The sequence below is a fragment of the Egretta garzetta genome, unplaced genomic scaffold, assembly GCF_000687185.1.
Source record: "Egretta garzetta isolate BGI_Z169 unplaced genomic scaffold, ASM68718v1 scaffold68, whole genome shotgun sequence".
Classification (NCBI taxonomy): domain Eukaryota; kingdom Metazoa; phylum Chordata; class Aves; order Pelecaniformes; family Ardeidae; genus Egretta; species Egretta garzetta.
In genome coordinates this window covers 3582192-3601220 of record NW_009260774.1, presented here as the reverse complement: position 1 = coordinate 3601220, position 19029 = coordinate 3582192, and the positions used below count along the sequence as shown (strand labels likewise).

Below are 19029 nucleotides of genomic sequence, written 5' to 3'. Positions count from 1 at the left end.
CTGCTCAAGGATACCATTGATGCTTTCTTCAGTCAGTCCCTTGAAATACCCTGATCTGCAGTGATAATTCTGGCAGTAAGAGGAAGGGGTAAAACTGGACCCAAAGATGAAATAAGTTTGATTGCAGCTAGGGACTGAAAGGAGTTGAGCTTCATTTAAAGAATGATAAAAATCAGCTGATGAATTAGACTTTTCCTTCTAGCAGCTCTTAGCTGTAGTCAAGGAATAGTTAGAGATTTTCTTCATTGTTCTGAGCAGCAGATAGTGCAGATGCAAAGCTTGCTTCATGTGCACAGGAAGTTACAAGCACTTTAGTTTGACATTTTATGACAGTCTGAGCTGCATCCCCAGCATGGCTTTTCACTGGGCACATTTCAAGCAGAACATGTTTTCTTGCTAAGTGTAATGTGACCAATGCATTATTTCTGTTTCGATCAGATTTGGTGATTTATGTTAGTGAGCAATGTTGTCTTGTAATAACAGTCAGAGTTTAAAAGCCTGATAGGTCACAAGTTTGACTGCCTGACCTCAGGTTCTGTAATTCAGGGCAGTATCTCATACACACTGCCTCCAGTACAGAAGCATGTAGAACATTTTACCGCTTCCAACAAAGGCAGAAGAACTGTGCTAAATATAGGTATGAGTGCCAAGGCATGAGTCACTACAATTACCTTCATAAGAACAATGAAATTGATTGTTGGACTGTTTTCTTTCCTGTTGTGTCTAAAGATATTTGTTTTTAATAGGAAAACATATTTGATCGATCCAGGATGGCCCCAAAGACTCCCATTAAGAATGAACCGGTTGATTTATCAAAGCAAAAAGGCTGCACTCCGGAAAGAAATCCAATTACACCTGTTAAGCTCCTTGACAGACCTCAGCCTGATCCCTGGACCCCCACTGCTAACCTGAAGATGCTTATTAGTGCTGCTAGCCCTGACATGAGGGACAGGGAAAAGAAGAAAGAGCTCTTCAGACCCATAGAGAACAGTGAGCAGAGTGACACACCTGATTCGTTACAGGTGAGACTCAGAACATGGTTACCTTCTGTCCAGTTAGGACTCAGCCCTTCCTTAAGTTGTGCCTCCATTTTCTTCCAGCTGGTCCTTTGCTCCCTGTGGAAAACTGCAGAACCGTAAAACATTCCCAAAGACAGTTGCCTGTGCAGCACTGGCTGAGCAGTAGATTTTCAAAGACTAAAAGTAACTGTCCTACTAGTAACTGACCTGAGACCCCTCAAGAGCCTGAATATTACGTAAAAGGAGAGTGAAGGGAACAGAGGTTAAATGTGTCATTTTCCCCAACTTAAGTACATCCAATGCTATTTTCTGAACCTCATTAGAAAGAAAATTGCCAGATCATTTTAAACAGACAGGCAGCATTTTCAAAAGCAATTCAGTATATTTTTCAACATGCTTTTGCAGTCTTATACCTTGTCCACAACAGCCCCACAGAGTGGTCAGTTAAAACCTTTCACTCCCTTTCCACACCAGCCCACAAACTAGTAGCCAGACAGCATGGTCAAGCGTTTGGAAGATTTTTACGTGTCAAGACTCTGCCAGTGTGGGAGCTGATCCCTGTCTCACTCTAGGAATTCCATCCATGGAGAGGATGAAGTCAGATTGTTATAAGCATCGTTACAGTTTTCTTCCTTCGGACTTTTTGTTGTTCCAACCACAGCTTTCCTTCTCCTGGATTATTTCTTGTGGAATATCCTTCCTTGCTGATTTCAGTTAGAGGAAGGTAGTTCTGGGGTTCTCCTACTGAGAAGCATAATTCAATAGGTATAGACCACTCTACAACTGTAGATTTTATAGCATCTACAGTGACGGTACTCTGGAAAATCCTCCAGTTTAGGTAGTCATAAAGGAGCAAGTAGTTCTCTAAAGATAATTCCTAACATTGCTTCCATTAAGTAAAAAATAGTTAACATTAAAGGTTAGTTCATTACTGCTCCAAGCCTGCTAAGATAATATAGGATTTTTGGGGTGCCAACTATAGAGGGTTCAAATATTTTCTAGTTAGTAAAACTTACACTTGATAATTTTCTCCACACAGAAGGTTAACTTACAAAAGATGTAAAAGTGTTACTGTAAGAATACTGCTATTTCTATCCCATATAAACCTCAAAGAATTCAATCAGAGTAACAGCCTGCCACAAGGTCACTTAGTCACAACCAGCAAAAGACAGTTAAGATCTCATAAGCAAGGAAAACTTGTATTTCAACAGCTGCCACCACTCTCAGCTTTTCTTTGCCAGAGGGCAAGATTTTTCTTTTTTTTTTTTCTTTTTTTGACACAGAAGCAAACCCCCAAAGTTGCCAGTGCAGAAAAATCCTCCATCATTCTCATTTTGTAATAAACAAACATACCTCTTCATACATTCTTCCCATCATAGTTGTGTTAGGTATTTTTCCTCTGCAGGGACAGAAAGACCACATACAGGCCATCCTACAGAGTTCACTTAAGCTAACAGCTTGACTGAGTTTAAGGTTTAGAGACTGGGTGGTGACTTTTATAGTCTCTTAGCATCATGCCCCCGCCCTCCCAGCCCCTGGTTTCTTAAAGTGATAGAGTCACTGTAAAGGGCAGTAAAAACTCTTGAAAGATGAACTCTTTGATGGCTTGTACACCTTCTGGTTTATCAGATCCAGAGGTGTTTGAGGGAATATTCCTCCTCCTCTCAAAAAGAAATATTCTTTCCAAGTAGGATCTTGCCATCTCCTAGTCTTGGGTGTTTGGTCTTACTGGTTTGTTTCCTTATGCATAGCCATCACTTTATGATCTTGCAGATAAGAGGTTTTCTGTAGGTATCTTATGTGATGAATGAAGAGATTGCAAGCAAAAGCGTGTCACCCAAGTGCTCTGTGCTTACAAGGAGTCCATGTTTTTTTTTCCTTATTAGAAAGTCTGAGCTTAAATATTGCTAACATCTGAAATATACTTCGCTTGGCTATGCCTTGCTTCTAAAGCTCTGCACTAAAGGGTTAACATTTATTTTTTAACAGTATGATATGGTAGACGACAGCACGGTTGATGAATTTGAAAAACAGAGGCCCAGCAGAAAACAGAAAAGCTTAGGACTCTTGTGCCAAAAGTTTCTAGCTCGCTATCCAAGTTATCCATTGTCAACAGAAAAAACTACTATTTCTTTGGATGAAGTGGCATCAATTCTCGGTATGTATACCTGCAAAAATGGGGTAACGGATCACCTGGGGTAACCCAACAGGAGAGCCTTCAAAGATGATCCTTCTTACAGAGTGCATTCAAGGTGTGCTGTTCCCTGGGTCTAGATGCTGTTCTAATTATACTAACTGAGAGTTGGAAATATTGCTAAGTATCTTTACTGCTTGATAACACTGCCATTTTAAAATTTGCTTCCTGACAGTACTTTTTACTAGACAGATCTATCCTCCAGCTATTTACCGACTCTGTTGCTTTCTTAAATTTTCAGTTTGCTGAAGACTGAAGGAGTACTTATAAACAACAAATTTTATCAAAATGGAAGGTTTGCGGAAACAATTGCAAACCAGTAGATGCAGGAAATCAGTTGGGTTTACTGCCTGACTTCAGTAACATGCCTGACATTATCTCTTCCAGGATCTCATGATTCATCAAGGTTGTCTTAGCTTTAAATATTGTCTTGTGAGGGGAGGTTACCAGGAGACCTGCAAGAGTAGAATGAGAAAATGTGTTGTATTGAGGTGGCAAGAAGGTATCGAGTCACCTATTTGCTGGGTCTGCTCTTAGGTTTGTTCTTAGTCAAAAGATTAATGAAGTATCTGACAGAAGTAATAAAACTTGGGAGAGAGGACTCAGCCACGCCACACCAATAACAAAACCATCCAGGTCCTTGGAGAGATTGTCTCTTAGCTAGGAAGTACCTAAAGGGGGCCTATAGGAAAGAGGGGGAAAACCTTTTTAGTAGGGCCAGCTGCGTTAGGACAAGGGGTAATGGTTTTAAACTAAATCGGGGTAGGTTTAGGCTAGATATAAGGAAAAAATTCTTTACAATGAGGGTGGTAAACCACTGGAACAGGTTGCCCAGAGAGGTAGTGGAGGCCCCATCCCTGGAAACATTCAAGGCCAGGTTGGATGGGGCTCTGAGCAACCTGATCTAGTTGGCGGTGTCCCTGCTGACTGCAGGGGGGGTTGGACTCGATGACCTCTAGTGGTCCCCTCCAACCCAAAACATTCTATGATTCTATGATTCTATGAAGGGCTTTACACAGTTGGACTTAAGCTAAATAAGTGTTGTATCTATGTTTAGAATTCAGGTATTTAACAGAAAAGAGGTAGCAAAAGTATAATGTGTCTGTTTTGGGAAGAAAGGGAACAGAAGAGTAACTCTGTGGCTCTGGTAAGAAAGTCCTTGAAATATTCATTTGTATTGTCTTGGTAATGGGAAATGGAGGTAGGATAGAATCAGGTGAAGTAAATAGTTAAATAAAATACTTTTTAAACAAATTGTTCTTTTAGATTTTGCAGTTACTCCTTTCTGTGTTTGCATGAGGTGCTTCTGCTCCAACCTTGTACAGCTGAACATGAGTAGTACTTACCTTGCTTTCCTAAATACTAGAAACTTCGTTTTTTAAACTTACTGTTGGGGATTTTACCTCCCAGAAGAGGGTGTGTTTGTTCTTCTCCCTTTGGCTTTCACTTCCTTGCTTGCCTGTTATCCACTTGCTTCAGGGGCCACAAAATTACTCACTGCTGATGTTGCTGCTCTCTGTGTAGCAAATGATGGTTGTAATACAGCTTTTGCTACAAATGTATATTGCTTTCTTCACTGAAGACCTATGGAAAGCCCGCAAAGGGGGCTATGCTGCTGGTGCGGGGCAGACACCAGCGTATGTGTAGCACTCCTGTTTTTCTGGAGTGTGTTTCACTCCAAGATCTCCACATACTTGGAAATACTCATGAACTGTTTATCCTAATATCCCTTTGAGGCTGGTAAGTACTATCCATATTCTCCAGATGGGTAAACAGATGCATCAAGGCCTTGCCTTCCGCAGGGAAGTCTTTCAAAACCTTTCCCCTTGGCTAAAACTTGTTCTGCTCAGCCAATGTTAACCGTTATGGGATTTCTGGTGCAGATGATGCCACTAGCATATAGTGCACTGTGTTATATTTAACAGCCATGCTTCAAACAGCACTGGACACGAGTACTCAGGGCAGCGAGCAGAGCCAACGGCCTATTCATATTCAGTCCCCAACCTTGCTCACGCCAGTCAGGCTGAGCCCAAGTTGGACATATTTCATGGGTTTCCCATTGGTGCAGACCCAGCCACCACCAAGGGATCATTTCTGCTGCATTTGGGAACAGTGGGTCTCATTCTCCACTGCTTTGCACCTTGTGAAGCCTTTGATGCTCCTTCGCTTGGTACGTGCTTAGCAAGTAATTGTGCCATCGGAAATGCAAGTGGAGGACCCCACTCCCACTGATTCCTGCAGGAGTGGGTTTTTATATCTACCCTGTGTCAGTACCAGGCTCAGACCCTTTCCTGCCCTCTGTTACACACAGGCTTGCATGCGGGTCTGTGTATGAGCTCTGAAGCTCTCTGACAAGAAGGGCCAAAGTGCTCTGAAAACCTCGGGGCAGTCTATATAGGTCTGAGTGAGTGGGGCTGGGCAGACTGCAATCAGTTCTTCTAAACACGGTGTAGATGCTTTAAGCTGAAGCTGTGGCTGGGCTGGCAGTTAACAGAATAGACAAAGAACATTATACCATGGGGTCTGCCATACATGAGTCAGTGCTTGTGCAAATTTGGATGGGTCTAATGTAATGTGTCCAGATGAATAGTGAAAAATGTGTTGTGAACACTCAGCATTAGCAACAGCCTGTTCCCTATTCTGCTTCTGCTGAAGAGCACATTAAAACTAGACGAGCTTCTATGTCTTTTTTGTTTCTCCCCCTTAAAACAGGAGTTGAGCGGAGACGAATTTATGATATAGTGAATGTCCTGGAGTCATTGCACTTGGTCAGCCGTGTGGCCAAGAACCAGTACTGTTGGCATGGCCGGCACAACCTAAGCCAGACTCTGAAAACGCTTCAGGAAGCAGGGGAGCTGCAGTATGGAGAGCTAATGATCTTCTTCCAGCACAAGGAGCAGGACTTGGAATACAAATTTGGAGAACGGAAAAAGGAAACTATTCCAGACTCTCAAGACAGACCATTACTGGACTTTTCAGAACCAGATTGCACCTTTGGTAAGATAACTAATGTGTGCGATGTGATACATAGACAAAAGTCTTTTTCCCCAGTTTATGTGACTTTTCCCCTTGCTTTGCTTTTAAATTAAATAATAAAAAAATACTCTCTGCATAAAGGTGCTGAATTCACCACAGAGGTGACAGAATTCTTCCTTCTATCCTGTCCATAGCATAGGTCTTAGGACAGGTTTTTCCCTCTGTCCTGCAGGCTGGCAGGAGCTTCCACCAGGCACTCCAGTTCTTCCTTCCCCGCCCGTACCTGACAGTAAATTTTTTACCCTGACAGAAGCTGCCATCTTCCATTTGTCCACTGTTTGCATGCTGCCCATATAATACATAGTGTTTTAAGTTACAGAGTCCGTTGGAGTCACAAAATTATAGCGGGGCAAAACTGTGTAATGTAACATAGAATCAGCTTTATAATCTGACTTTCTAAAAGCTATTTCTGCACGCTTTATTTTTTATTGCTTTTTGAAAAGCGATTTCTGTCTGCATTACTCAGTTATTTGCTGCCTTTCAAAAGATTTCTGCTTCCTGACAAGGAAATACTTTACCCCTTTTGTGTGTGAGAAACATACTTACTAGTTTTCTGGCTGTGATGGATGACATATGCTAAGAGCCTTGGGTATTATTTGTATCACAGCATCTGCAAACAGCAGAAAGGACAAGTCGTTGCGGATTATGAGCCAAAAGTTTGTCATGCTGTTCCTTGCCTCCAAGACCAAGATAGTCACTCTGGACATTGCAGCAAAGATATTGATAGAAGAAACGCAGGATACAGTGGACTACAGCAAATTTAAAAGTAAGCTGGCTGTTGAGAGGTGAATCAATTGGTCGGGGAGTAAAGAAAACAGGGGCACATTTGGACTGACACCAGTAGGTAATGGCAAGAGCAGGTCAGGAATCTCTTGCTGAAGTGTGGTTTGGGGTTTTTTTAATTGCAAATGCCAGTTAGTGAAAACAGAGCTTGGGGTAGGGAAGAGTCAACTTCACAATTATCTCCAAGTTTTAGCTTCAGAATGAAGAAAAATATTTTCTTTTGTTCTGAATTTTTTTTTCACACTTTAACCCGGTTTCCTGTACTATTCTGAATGATGTTGCAGAACTTACTGAAATGAAACATGTTGTTTAACTTAATGAAATTCATTTTCTTCTCTGCAGAAATGTGTTACTTCTCCTTTTCACCCCAGAAATCTTTCGCAGCTGGATGGCACAGTTTGCTTTTCAGTTAGTGAGCATTAGGACTTAGATCCCTTGGACGACATGTTAAAGCTTAGCACTAGTAAATAATTCTTCTAAAATAAAGACTTTTATTTTAAGTCTGTAAAGTACTTTTAAAATAAAGTACTTGCACTTCAGTCTTAAAAATCTACCCCAAATAGCAGGAGGGATGGGAGAAGTTTAGCTGGACAGCATGTGGGTATCATATTCAGCTCAAACATGTTATTTATTGGGGTCACAGAGATTTTTCTAAGACTGTTATGTTTTTAAGATGATAAATATATGTCCTCTTGTGATCAGCTGTGCACTTGTGCACCTCTTGCCCCTAAGTGCTTGTCTTTACCCCACATGGAGGTAGCTGCCTTTTCCAGGCAAGCTGATGATATAATCACTCCCTAACCCTTTTCCATGAAAAGAAGGGAGGTGAGCTTTAACCTGAGCAGCTAAGATGGATGAGCAGCTAAGATATGAAGAAGCAGTGACAAGCAGGTGGGAGCTGGCATGGCAGGCTTTATAGAAGGCAGCTTAAGTCCACCCCCATTTGATTTTACCCACCCCATCTATGAAAGCTGTGGTGATATTCTGGAATGAAACTGCCACGTAAATATGTACTCTATGCATTTAAACCTGTCTTGACTGTTTCTGTCCTTTTTTGTTAGCAAAGGTGCGAAGACTGTATGATATTGCCAATGTTCTCACCAGCCTAGGCTTGATCAAGAAAGTTCATGTCACAGAGGAACGAGGACGCAAACCAGCCTTCAAGTGGATTGGGCCTGTGGAATTCTCTGGAAAGACTGGTAACTTGTGTAGCTCACTTCTCCTTTCTTTTTGAGTTGACAATCCCTTCCTAAGTGGTGATAGGTTGTTTTCCATGTGTAAAGAATTGTCCACCCTGTGATTGTTAACTGCTGGCTAGCCCAACATTTGCCCTTGTTAGACTGTACACTCAAGGGATGGAGTGATGGTATTTTACACCCACTTACTGTGTGAATAGCCATTTGAATTGTAAAGCAATGGCAGATAATGCCTACATCTCCAAATCTGGGTCCACAGCTTTTCTGGGTTGTAAAATCTCAGTAATTCTGTCAGAACTAGACAGTGAATTATTGTCTTTGTAAGGGCACTTGCCAAGGTAGAGCAGACCTATTTCTTGCATGTGTCTCCTCAAACAAAAGTTTTGTCTGCAAAGAAGGAGGCAGTGGGCCAGAGCATCTCTGTAAGCTGCTGATTCTTGGTTAGAAGCCAAAGCAGAGGAAAGCTCTTTGCTAATGTCTTTGGGTCAGGCCAGTGCCAGGACCAAGTAAAAGTGAAGGATAGTGTTAATGCCATCTTAGTACCCTTTCCCCTCCTGGGTGCGCATGCTAGGGTGTAGCTGCTGCTGCAGCTGTCATGGAACAGAAAGGAGGGAAGCCCTTATCTTGTCTATTGGTGCTTACCAAGCTTTAGTCTGCTTCAGTGTTGTGGGATTTGGGATGGTATGGAGGTTACATCTTCTCTTATGGCCAAGTTCAGTAACGTGGCAGAAGCCTAAACAATGAGCTGTGTTCCCTGAAGGACTGTTGTACAAAATTATATCCCTACAGACGACCCGAGAAGGCATAATACAACATCTGATCCTCTGCCAGGGACGCGGAGAGGAGCCTGTGCTCCGTATCAGAGCTGTGCTACTGGAAAGCAAAGGTTTACACGTCATGCTTCATTTAACAACACACAGCCTTGTAAAGGGACCAGAAGGAAGGTCAATTCTGAGCCCAACAGCCCACGTCAAGAGAGGCAAGGTAACTACTAAGGAAATGTGTTCTCTTGTATCCTGGATCTGCCCAAATGTGGCCCCACTGTAACTACTAAGGAAATGTGTTCTCTTGTATCCTTCTGGATCTGCCCAAATGTGGCCCCACCGATTTAAGGCACTTGATTGGGTGAATCGGCCTAATTAAATATGTGAATTACCCTTGGGAGGTTCCTATATTTCTACTGTCCATGCAATGAGGCTTCTGTTTTGGACTCTCCAGTCAAGCGCCTAAAGTTAGATGGTCATACTGGGTCATACTGCCTTGAATCTGTTTGTTTTCTGGATAATGGCAAATGTTTCTGTTCTCCACTAACTGCAACTGTACTACAGTTTCTTCTGTTAAAATTTGGTATAGATAAAGAAAGATTCTTTAGCCACAATAGCTTGCATTATTTTATGGATCCTAATACAGTGGAGTTTACTGTAACAATCTAATGGATAGCTGTTAAAACAGATAAAGCAATTACAGGGCTTTTCACAGTTCCCTGCTATAGGAAATGATGATGTCAAGCACCTCTTCGGTGGGACTGAGAGTTCTCAGTGTCTTGCAGGTTCTGGCTCTAGTTGATTAGTGAATGTTATAAAAATGTGGCAGGATAGAAAAATTATATCAATTATTTTATATGGCCAGTATCAAAATATGCTTGGTAAACCTACTTGCTGTTAATTGAATGCTCCTTTGTTCTTTCAGCCTGTATTGTGAATTCAGATGAATATTGCTCCAAAATAAGTCCAGAAGCTGTCTGCAGGCTGAAAACAGAGGGAGATACTAGGTAGGTTGGTTTTAACTCCTATCCAGTTTCAGCTTTATGCTTGTCATGTTAAGTTCAAGGCTAGATTTCATTGACGGGACTGAGATAGAAAATTGCCAGAGTGTCTTGTTATTACTATTTTAATGCCGATATGTCTCATCATGGCTTGCCTTTTTTTTTTTATGGCCAACTTATACAACACCTGTACTTGTACTACTGTTGTCCTGGAGCTTCAATAGTTCTTTATCTCCTGTGTGTTTATATAGGTCATCCCTGCCTCCTTTGACCTGCTGTCTAGGTAGGCTGAGCAAATCACGATTCCATGGAATATCAGTGGGTCTACTCTGCACCTATCCTAATTTGAATTAATTTGTGAATGACTGACTCTAGTCAAGTGCAACCAAAAGCATTATTCTTCTGCCAAAAAACTGATCTCTGCTTCTGTGTAATAGAAATAATAAAAAGTAAGCCCCTCTTTAAACTGTGTAAAAGTAGTGATTTGGGGCAGATTCTTTTCACATTTATGTCCAACAATGTACCTATGTGCTTTTAAGGACAAAATATGGGTTTGATTTTGGACTAAATGTTTTTCCTGTTTTCGTTACCTTTTTTTAGGGATAAAGCTTGTGTCACAGAAACTATATTAAATTCGTCAAGGAACCCAAGCATAACGTCACCTCTCTCCCTTCTTCCAGTTCCTGGGGACTCTGATTTTTGTGTTAACCCTTTGCCGCAGGCAGTTTTCCCTGTGGTTCAGGTAGATGTGCCAAGCCTCTCGCTGCCAAATGGCATCAGCAGCCAAGCTCCACATCCTTCCACGCCAGCAGCCTCCAAAGCAGAAAATGGAGAACCTACCCTGCTCCCCAACCAACCCTTCCTGTGCTTTCCCTCTTCATCCCTTTTTATGTTGTGTGGCAGTCTTCAGGAAACCGTGCCTACCACAGGAGACATGGGAAACAGCAGGGCAGAAGCTCAGGCCACCGTACCTCCGTCTGCCTGCCAGAAACGCAGCTCCCACAAGTGCACTTCACCCTCTGCACCTGTAGATGATGAAGAGCCAGCTGCTAAAAAGCAGACCATGGAACAGTGTGATGTGCCGCTCTCACTTGTAGTGCCCAAGGTAAAGAAGTGAATTTATCACTTAGTCTTCCTGTTAGTGAGGAAAGACTTTTGCCCAAGACAGTGTTTTCAGAACTGAAAATTCACTACACCACTCTTGTTACAGATACAAATACTGCCTCCCACATGTTAATAAAATTGTAAGGGTGCTGTGCCAGGAAGTATAGGTATTAACTGGGAGATGTTTTCACACTGCCAGGGGAAAAATACCATGTGATCGCTTTGCATAGTGAAGTGATGGTGAGCTGTTCTTTGTAATCGGTGTCCTGAACATTGCCTTCAACAAAACAGCCCGCCAGAGGGGAATAAATCCACGTGACTCCTCATCTTCCCCTCTTAGCTTGGGCTTTTCTAGACAGCAGCAGCATTCTTTACTCCACTGAGCTACAGCAAATGTGATTTCTACTTCGCCCCTACTCTCCAGCCTAAGTCCCTCTCTCTCATGCCCAGTGTTGCCCACAGCAGTCTGATAAGAGAGGAGATGATGGTGGAGGTGAAGTGCATCTATCTCACATCTTAACTGCTGAAAGTGGGGGTCAGGCTCAAGGTCATATCAGTGCTTGAATATAAGCTATTTCATACAGGTGTTTTTCCTTGTCAATAAAGAGAAATGAAACCCCAAGCTCAAGTATTTCTCATCTAGTGTCTCCAAGTACTGAAAGTGAATTACAGCACAGGGCTTAGGCACCACTAATATTCAGTTCTTCAAACCCTCAAATAAAACTTTTAACTCTGTGACTTGCTAATGAGTTTTGTGCTGCCCCTTTGCACCGGTGCATATTTTACTCTGTAGCTGAGGCAAGTGGATGAGAGACATTGTACTCCGTGTTATTTCAGTTTGGACTTGTAATTTCCTCTTTTGTTTTTGCTTAGAAACCTTTTGAGTCACTCAAGGCAGAATCTACCCCAGGAAGTGGCTGTGCAACTGCTGAACATCTTGAAGCTTTTCATCTTGACTTCGCAAGCCCTGCTGCTCCAGAGGTGGCAGATGAGGAGTCTGCTAAGCCTTTAGATTCTCAGGAGGAAGAAAAATGGTCTCAGAATAAAGACCCTGATGAACCCTCTCCAGGAAAAGAGCACATCTCTAAAGGAGATGCCAATCAACCTTTCCTACCACAGTATCTTTATGTTCAGCCTACTGCTGGTAAGGACAGCCATGTGATCTAGAGGCACTCAAAACTTCTGCATCTCTTCACTGAGCTGTTCAAACAGGGAGGCCTACAGATAGGTGAATAAGTCTATATTTGGCACAAAAACTGTCAGCATTTCTCGGTAGTAGTTTAATAGCTCTGAATTCTCTTGATTCCAGATGAACTATTGCTTCTGTGAAAACACAGATGTTTTTCTGAGGTACCCAAACATTAATAGAGATTAATAATGTGGGGTTTGCATGCTTGAATTATGTGTAGGAAAAAAGACACCCACCCCACATTCAAAACTCAGAGGAGCTGCAGGTCTAGGTTTGGCAGTAAGGTGGCCAGAATAGTGCAACAGCAACGCCCTGAGTGGGTGAATTTAGTCATCTACAAACTTTGTACTGTCTTGCCATGTGCATCATGGGGATAACCCCACAAAAACTGAAGCACTGGGAGTGTAGCCAGGCCTGCTCATAAGACACAGTAGGGATGGGGAGGAAGTAGCTGAAAATGCTACGAGAGGATTTTGTGTCCACCATTTTGTGTTTGTGTGGAGTGGAAGAGTGTTTTGAACAGGATATGTGTGGCAGATTTCCATGACTACTGGAAGTACTTGATTCACTTGTGGCACAGAGTAGGGTCTATGGGAGTTCACTTGCAGGATGGAGACACTCAGTTTGAAAATGTTGATCCTGGTCAGACAAACTGGGGACTGGAGCAGTTTCTGTTTCAAAACTCTATTTCAGCCATTCTCAGGAAAATTAGTGCCTTTGGGGTATATCTTTGTGGGTGTCTACCTTTTTTTTTGTTGTTGTTGTTTCTTTTCCTCTTTCTTATTAAAACCCATACCTATGTTTTCAAACAGCAGAGGATATGATTCCTGTTAGTGAAAAAAGAGTTTGTTTAGCCAAGATGTTGCTTGTAACTGAAGTTAGAAGCAGAAAACAGCAAGGTGTGTGGTTGGTACTTAACATGAACAAAGTAAATGGATGCAGATATAGTGAACAGGCAGTAGGGGGGGAGATGGAGGAAGGTAAGGAAAGGGAGCTTGACAGAAGTCACAGATTTGCGACAATTTTCTTCCTTCTTCTTTCTTCTTTTTGTCACACTTTTCTTCCTGGGCAGCCTGTCTCTTTCTTCATTGTCATCCCTCTTTCCTGTTCTAGATGAAGTTATAATAGCTTGATTCCAATTTGTCAACTGTATTAATGCCTTGCTTCTTCTCTCTTTGGTCTAGGATTAAGCAGTTTTAATTTCCTGTTCTCTGCAAACCAAGCCCCTGGTGCTATCAGCCTGGAGGAGAGCCAGTTACCTTCTCTGGGCATCCCCTGTGTCCTAGTGCCGTCACCAGCCTTGGCTTCCTTCCCTCTCGTCTGTTCTCCCACAATCACCGGTCCTCTTTCCCCAGTTCCTGATGGCTCCTTCTCAGCTGCCACCTCCATGAATTTCAGCATGTCTGGCCTGGCATCAACAACGCCTGTTTTCATAGGCACCACGGCAGTGGTTACTCCCGAGGTCTCACCCATGCCTTCAGTGGATCCCCAGCAACCAGCTCACCCTGCTCTGCACCTGAGTCCCGTGCTTGCAAGGTCTTGCGGTGCTGTTACACTGGACTCCCCCATGTGTATGGGGCACCCGGTGACCCTTCTGAAGCTGCAGCAGGTAAGAGTGAAAGGAGGTTGAGTGACCATGAAACAGCAGTGCCAGGTCACTGGGACTGAAGGCAGCTTGGGCTGCAGGCTGGTGCCGGTGTGTCGGAGTGGTAAGTTGGCACGCTGGGAGCTGGTGTCTTCCACTTAAGTTTGCGTGTCCGTCTGTAGTGTTGGCAACACTTGGGACAGTGCTAATGACATAGCCTAGCATAGCACGTCTAGCCCTGAACAGTGAAATGGTGAGTTTTAAAAATGTTACAGGAATTTTAAAATCATAATAATCTTAATCTTTAAAAATCTTACAGGAATAGAGGAAAAAAAAAGAAGTTACAGGGTTTTTTTCCCCCAGAAATCTGAGTCAGTATTTTTTCCCCATTTGATGCTATCATTGTGTGTTATGCAATGGCTGCAGAAACACGTTAGGTGGACAGGAGGATTCTTTGTCATAATTCAGGAGTCAGCTGGCTGCAACACCTCTCTGGTAGTAGTGTCCTAAATAATGGAAACGTAATAGCAGCATCAGAACTGGGGTAAAACAACTACTTTTGTGGGGTTGTTTGATCTTTTTTTTATAAAGGTATTTTATTTATAAAGATATTTATAAAGATAATTATAAAATATGTTTTATGTATTTTAAAAAATCTACCATAGAAACAGGCTTCAAGTAAAAAAATGAGAAAGTCAAAAGCAAAGGAGGACTCATCTATCTGAGGTACAGTGAGTGACATAAAACAGTCGTGTCACTCTGTGTTACCTGGATCTCTACAACGATTAGAAGTGACATCTTGGCACTACTTTTACTTACATTCTTAAATCTGTGATTTGTTTTCCTATTGTCTGTCCTGGTTTGTCTAATGCAGTGACAAATAGATTGAACTTTTGGAAGCTTTATGAATGTTACTTTATGTTTATCTTGTTTGAGCTTTAGAAAAAGGCTGTAATGGAGACTGGTTGGCAGCCAATCTGATTATAGATATGAGCATTAGAAGTTACAGTAGACTGGCACTTAAAGCAGAAGTGGCCAGGGTTTAGGAGACTAATTTTAGATCTGTTTTGATGCTAACAAATAACCGCAGTGAGTAAAACATCAAGGAAGGGAAAGGAGCCATTTAAGCTAAAGGACAAGACTGGAATAAGAATGAATAAGTATGAACTAGTCATGAATACCTTTAAGTTGGAAATAAGATAGAAGCTTTCAGATTCCAGCAATGATGTACTGGCAGACAGTTCCAGAACAAAAAGCTGGAGCAAAGCCCGTAGCTTTTTCATGTGGAGCTTCTGAAAGGATGTGTGCCGTGGTTCCCTACAGTAGCAGGGTACAGAGCTTAATGTCTACAAGCTGTCTTCTGTTTGCATGCTTGCACGTAGGCTTTGAGAAAACCCCACTGAATCACTTTGGTTTTGTTTCACAAATAGCCTTCATCAACTCCCCTCACTCCCAAGAGCATTCGTCCTGCACATCATGAGGCATTTTTCAAAACTCCCGGAAGTCTTGGAGACCCTGTTGCATGGAAGAAAAATGAAGTCAACCAGACCAGAAGTGCCAGCTCTGTGCAGAGGAGACTGGAAATCTCTAGTACCACCCCTGACTAACTTCACTCATTGCAAAGGGTGGGCAGAATGTCCTAGGACCCTGTATCGATCACAAGAGAACAAGCTCTTATCTGGCAAGAAGAGCGCATTAAAATGTCATCCCTTTTGGCGTGCTTCCCCGCTATCTATTCACCCACCAGTTCTGTTAACCACCTTCTTCACAAATCATTCTTGGTACTGAAAACCTTTTACTGAATTGTTCCTTCAGTACTGATTAGAATTCAGGTGCTGTGCTTCACACAGCCTTGTGGGCATCAAATTGTATTTGGGCTTTTAATTTGGAAAACTCTCTTTATTGCTGTGAGGAGATGCAAACAGATATCCGATTTCCTTGGAGTCCCCAGGGGTTCTTTATTCATGGTTTTAAGTAAGATGTCTAGCACTTATCTGGGGCAAGCTTTTTTTTTTTGCATGTACTCTACTTACCCTGAGTAAATCTGGTGAATTTGATAAACTCCTGCAGTTGCGAGAGCAACTGCTTCCTTGGTTCCAATCTGTCAAATCCTGCCTCCGCAGTGCAGCCTCTTGGTATTTATTTTGTACGTTGGAGTGGGATTTAGTGCAAAAAAGTTTTCTTGCAGCTTCAGAATAACAGATTTTCTCAGGGTAGGATTACTTGAATGTCAGATGGTTGTTGTACAATTTGCCCAGCACTTGTGGTTAGAAAAACCTAATAATAACACAATATGATTGAATGTATACATGTGAAAAATATTAAGACCAAAATAACTGTGAATGTTAACATTTTTATGATCATGTTAATGAACTGTATTAGTCCTTGGGTTTTTTTTTTCTTTTACTCTGAGCAAAATGTACAAGTTAGATGTAAAGAATACAAAACCTGATTCCTTAAATAAGTTTGACAAAGTAATCTGAGAGTGACAAGCCACTGTGAGGGCTGTGCTAAGATTTCAACTCCCATTTAAATATATAGTCTAGACTTTATGACCAAGGAACAACTGGTAAGTCATTAACCACATGATTAGATTCAGTCTAACCTGAGTCTGCTTAAGTGCCTATTTAGCGGTTTACTTAAGTCTACTTCAGGGCTATGTATTTAAGTGCCTAACTCTTCAGTTATGGGAATTTCATAACTAGTTAATAGTGCATTTGAGTGTACTTGGAAGACAAGGGAGATCTTGTCTTTTGGCGCGTGTCTATCTAAACCATAAAAAGAAGCTGGAAAGGGCAGGAGCCATAAATTTTGGAAGTGGGGAAAAAATTATCTGTATTCCTTAGGAGAAGATAGAGCGGAAGAGAAGTATAACAGTTAACATTCAAAGTCCTTGAATAATGGATGGTGCTATTAATAATATAGGACATAATTTTTTAAGAGTTAATGCTCTTATGCTTGGGTATGTTTTCACTCGTGTAGCAACCTGCAATTAAATTTGTGCAGTTTCCTGTCTAAAAATCAGAGAATGTTGCTGTTGACATCACATTACTCTGGATTTATAGCAAACTTGAGGCCAGCATTGTCAGCTCCTCTCTCATTGGTACTGGTACTGGTTTTCCAAGGGTAGATACACTGTCGGATGTGCTACTTTGTTGGTCAAGGGAGGCTAGGACTTTGGGGGTTGGGGATTTGATGAGGCTTTTTATTTTTATAACAAAATGTATTATGAAAATGGAATTTAAGAAAGAATTTTAGTGAAGCTGGGAGTTTGAGTAATGTGGCCTTATCTTAGAATAGACCAATAACAGCCTTTTAAGGAGGGCTGGTTAGCCCTCATTGAAAGAAAATCTATAGTAGAATTATCATAGGAAGTTTCAGGGGTGGTAAAGAGAAATCTTCAGACTGCTAAATTCTAAGGTGTTGGTTTATTCTTTTAAATTACACTACAGTTGTGAAAGTTTACAGGTTTTTCTTCTGAACTATCTCTTCTTACACACTCACTTGAATTAATTTCACTTTGAAAAGCAATGTGTAATTGGCACGGTGCTGCCCCTGCACTTCTGCTAGCGTGCATTTGTTGCTGTTGGGGCTGGAAACAGGCTGCTAGGGTTCAGGGATGACACGGTGGATGTTGGTTCTCCAACCCTTGTCTTTCTCTTCCCCTCTAGTATGGTGCAGCCTTTTAGAGAAATGGCAGCTGGGAGCAGAGAGGGGGATTAGAGCTAATGGCTCCTCGCTCCAGATGAAGCATCATCACAAAAGTTGCCTTTCTTTGTCAGTGATGTTATTCTGTGCCATAACTAACCTAACTATACTTGAAAATGCAGGGACTGAAAATGGATCTTCCGTTTCCAATTTCTGCTTCCAGTTTTGAGTTTCCATAAATACAGCAGGTCTGGAAATGAGGATCAACTCCCTCATGATCAAAACTGTTTGATGGGTCACGGTTGCGACAGCAGATTTGGGCCTGGGAGACGAAGGGGGTTGATATGCTGTCTTGCTTTTGTCAATGCATGATTCTCACTAAAACAGGAGCGGGACCACAGAAGCGGTCAGGCAGCAGAGGGATCAGTGTTGCTTGCAGTACCTGAGCTGCTGAACTAGACCGGTGAGGGGGAAGGGTTGGTTGTCAAGAGAGAATGAGTCTACCTTTCCTATCTTTGCCTTCACTGAAAGCTAAGACGTAAAATAAACTAGGAACAACCCATCAGCAAAGTAGCTTTGGAAAAGCAGAATTTGTATTTGCACTGAGGCAAATTGCATACCCAGGATGTTCTGCAGGGTTTGTGAAACCTTTCTGTCCCAAGACAGTTGCTGAGGAGGGTGAGCGTATAACTTATACTTGAATCTACCTGCCACGTTTACATTTCTGATTGTCTTGTGTAAATTGGTGCTATTTCTATATGTAAAAAGCTGTATTTTTAATGTAAAGCTGCTTCCAGATGTATCTTTGCACTGCTAGTTTAATATAGATATTAATTTTATTGCTGTTTATAACTGTTCTTCAGCGATTAGATGTCCTGCTTTTCCTGCTCTCTAGCCATCCTTTTAGCTGTCTGCGTATCGCTTTACTCCAATCACACTGTTGGGTTGAATTTTTTTTTTATACTACTTTTTAGCAAAATATTAAACTTTTACAGAATAAAAATGGAATTAAAACCAAGGCTGATGCTGTGATTTCAGTATGGAGAGCTCCCTTGAAAAGAAACATCTGTCCACCACGCGCCCAGGTGAGCAGTCCCTGTTGGATCTGGGCACCGGATGAGTAGCAGAGGAGGACATCTGGCCCCAGAGGCTCTCGCGTCCGGCTATTTTTATGCAGCACAAGCCAGCAGTGTGCCCAGGTGGCCAAGAAGGCCAATGGCATCCTGGCTTGTATCAGGAATGGTGTGGCCAGCAGGAGTAGGGAAGTGATCGTGCCCCTGTACTCAGCACTGGTGAGGCTGCACCTCAAATACTGTGTTCAGGTTTGGGCCCCTCGCTACAGGAAAGACATTGAGGTGCTGGAGAGTGTCCAAAGAAGGGCAACAAAGCTGGTGAGGGTTTGGAGCACAAGTCTGATGGGGAGCGTCTGAGGGAACTGGGGTTGTTTAGCCTGGAGAAGAGGAGGCTGAGGGGAGACCTTATCGCCCTCTACAACTGCCTGACAGGAGGG

General features: G+C 42.2%; 1 protein-coding gene across 1 annotated transcript; it reads left to right on the top strand.

Annotated features, from left to right (window-relative positions):
* The first annotated feature begins 752 nt into the window (after positions 1–752).
* E2F7 (E2F transcription factor 7) lies at positions 753–15491 on the top strand. The gene is made up of 11 exons (XM_009646281.2): positions 753–1022; positions 3009–3177; positions 5926–6210; positions 6857–7015; positions 8094–8231; positions 9018–9212; positions 9918–9999; positions 10594–11098; positions 11971–12241; positions 13471–13895; positions 15302–15491. The coding sequence occupies exons 1-11, from the start codon at positions 771–773 to the stop codon at positions 15476–15478; spliced, it is 2658 nt and encodes an 885-aa protein (XP_009644576.1). The 5' UTR covers positions 753–770; the 3' UTR covers positions 15479–15491.
* Positions 15492–19029: the final 3538 nt, after the last annotated feature.

What these genes read in the sequence shown, in the direction of transcription:
- E2F7 (XM_009646281.2), top strand. Translation starts at nt 771, where the DNA reads ATGGCCCCAAAGACTCCCATTAAGAATGAACCGGTTGATTTATCAAAG. An exon ending in TGAAGTGGCATCAATTCTCG is followed by an intron (nt 3,178 to 5,925) that starts GTATGTATACCT and finishes CCCTTAAAACAG; the next exon opens with GAGTTGAGCGGAGACGAATT. An exon ending in GGACTACAGCAAATTTAAAA is followed by an intron (nt 7,016 to 8,093) that starts GTAAGCTGGCTG and finishes CTTTTTTGTTAG; the next exon opens with CAAAGGTGCGAAGACTGTAT.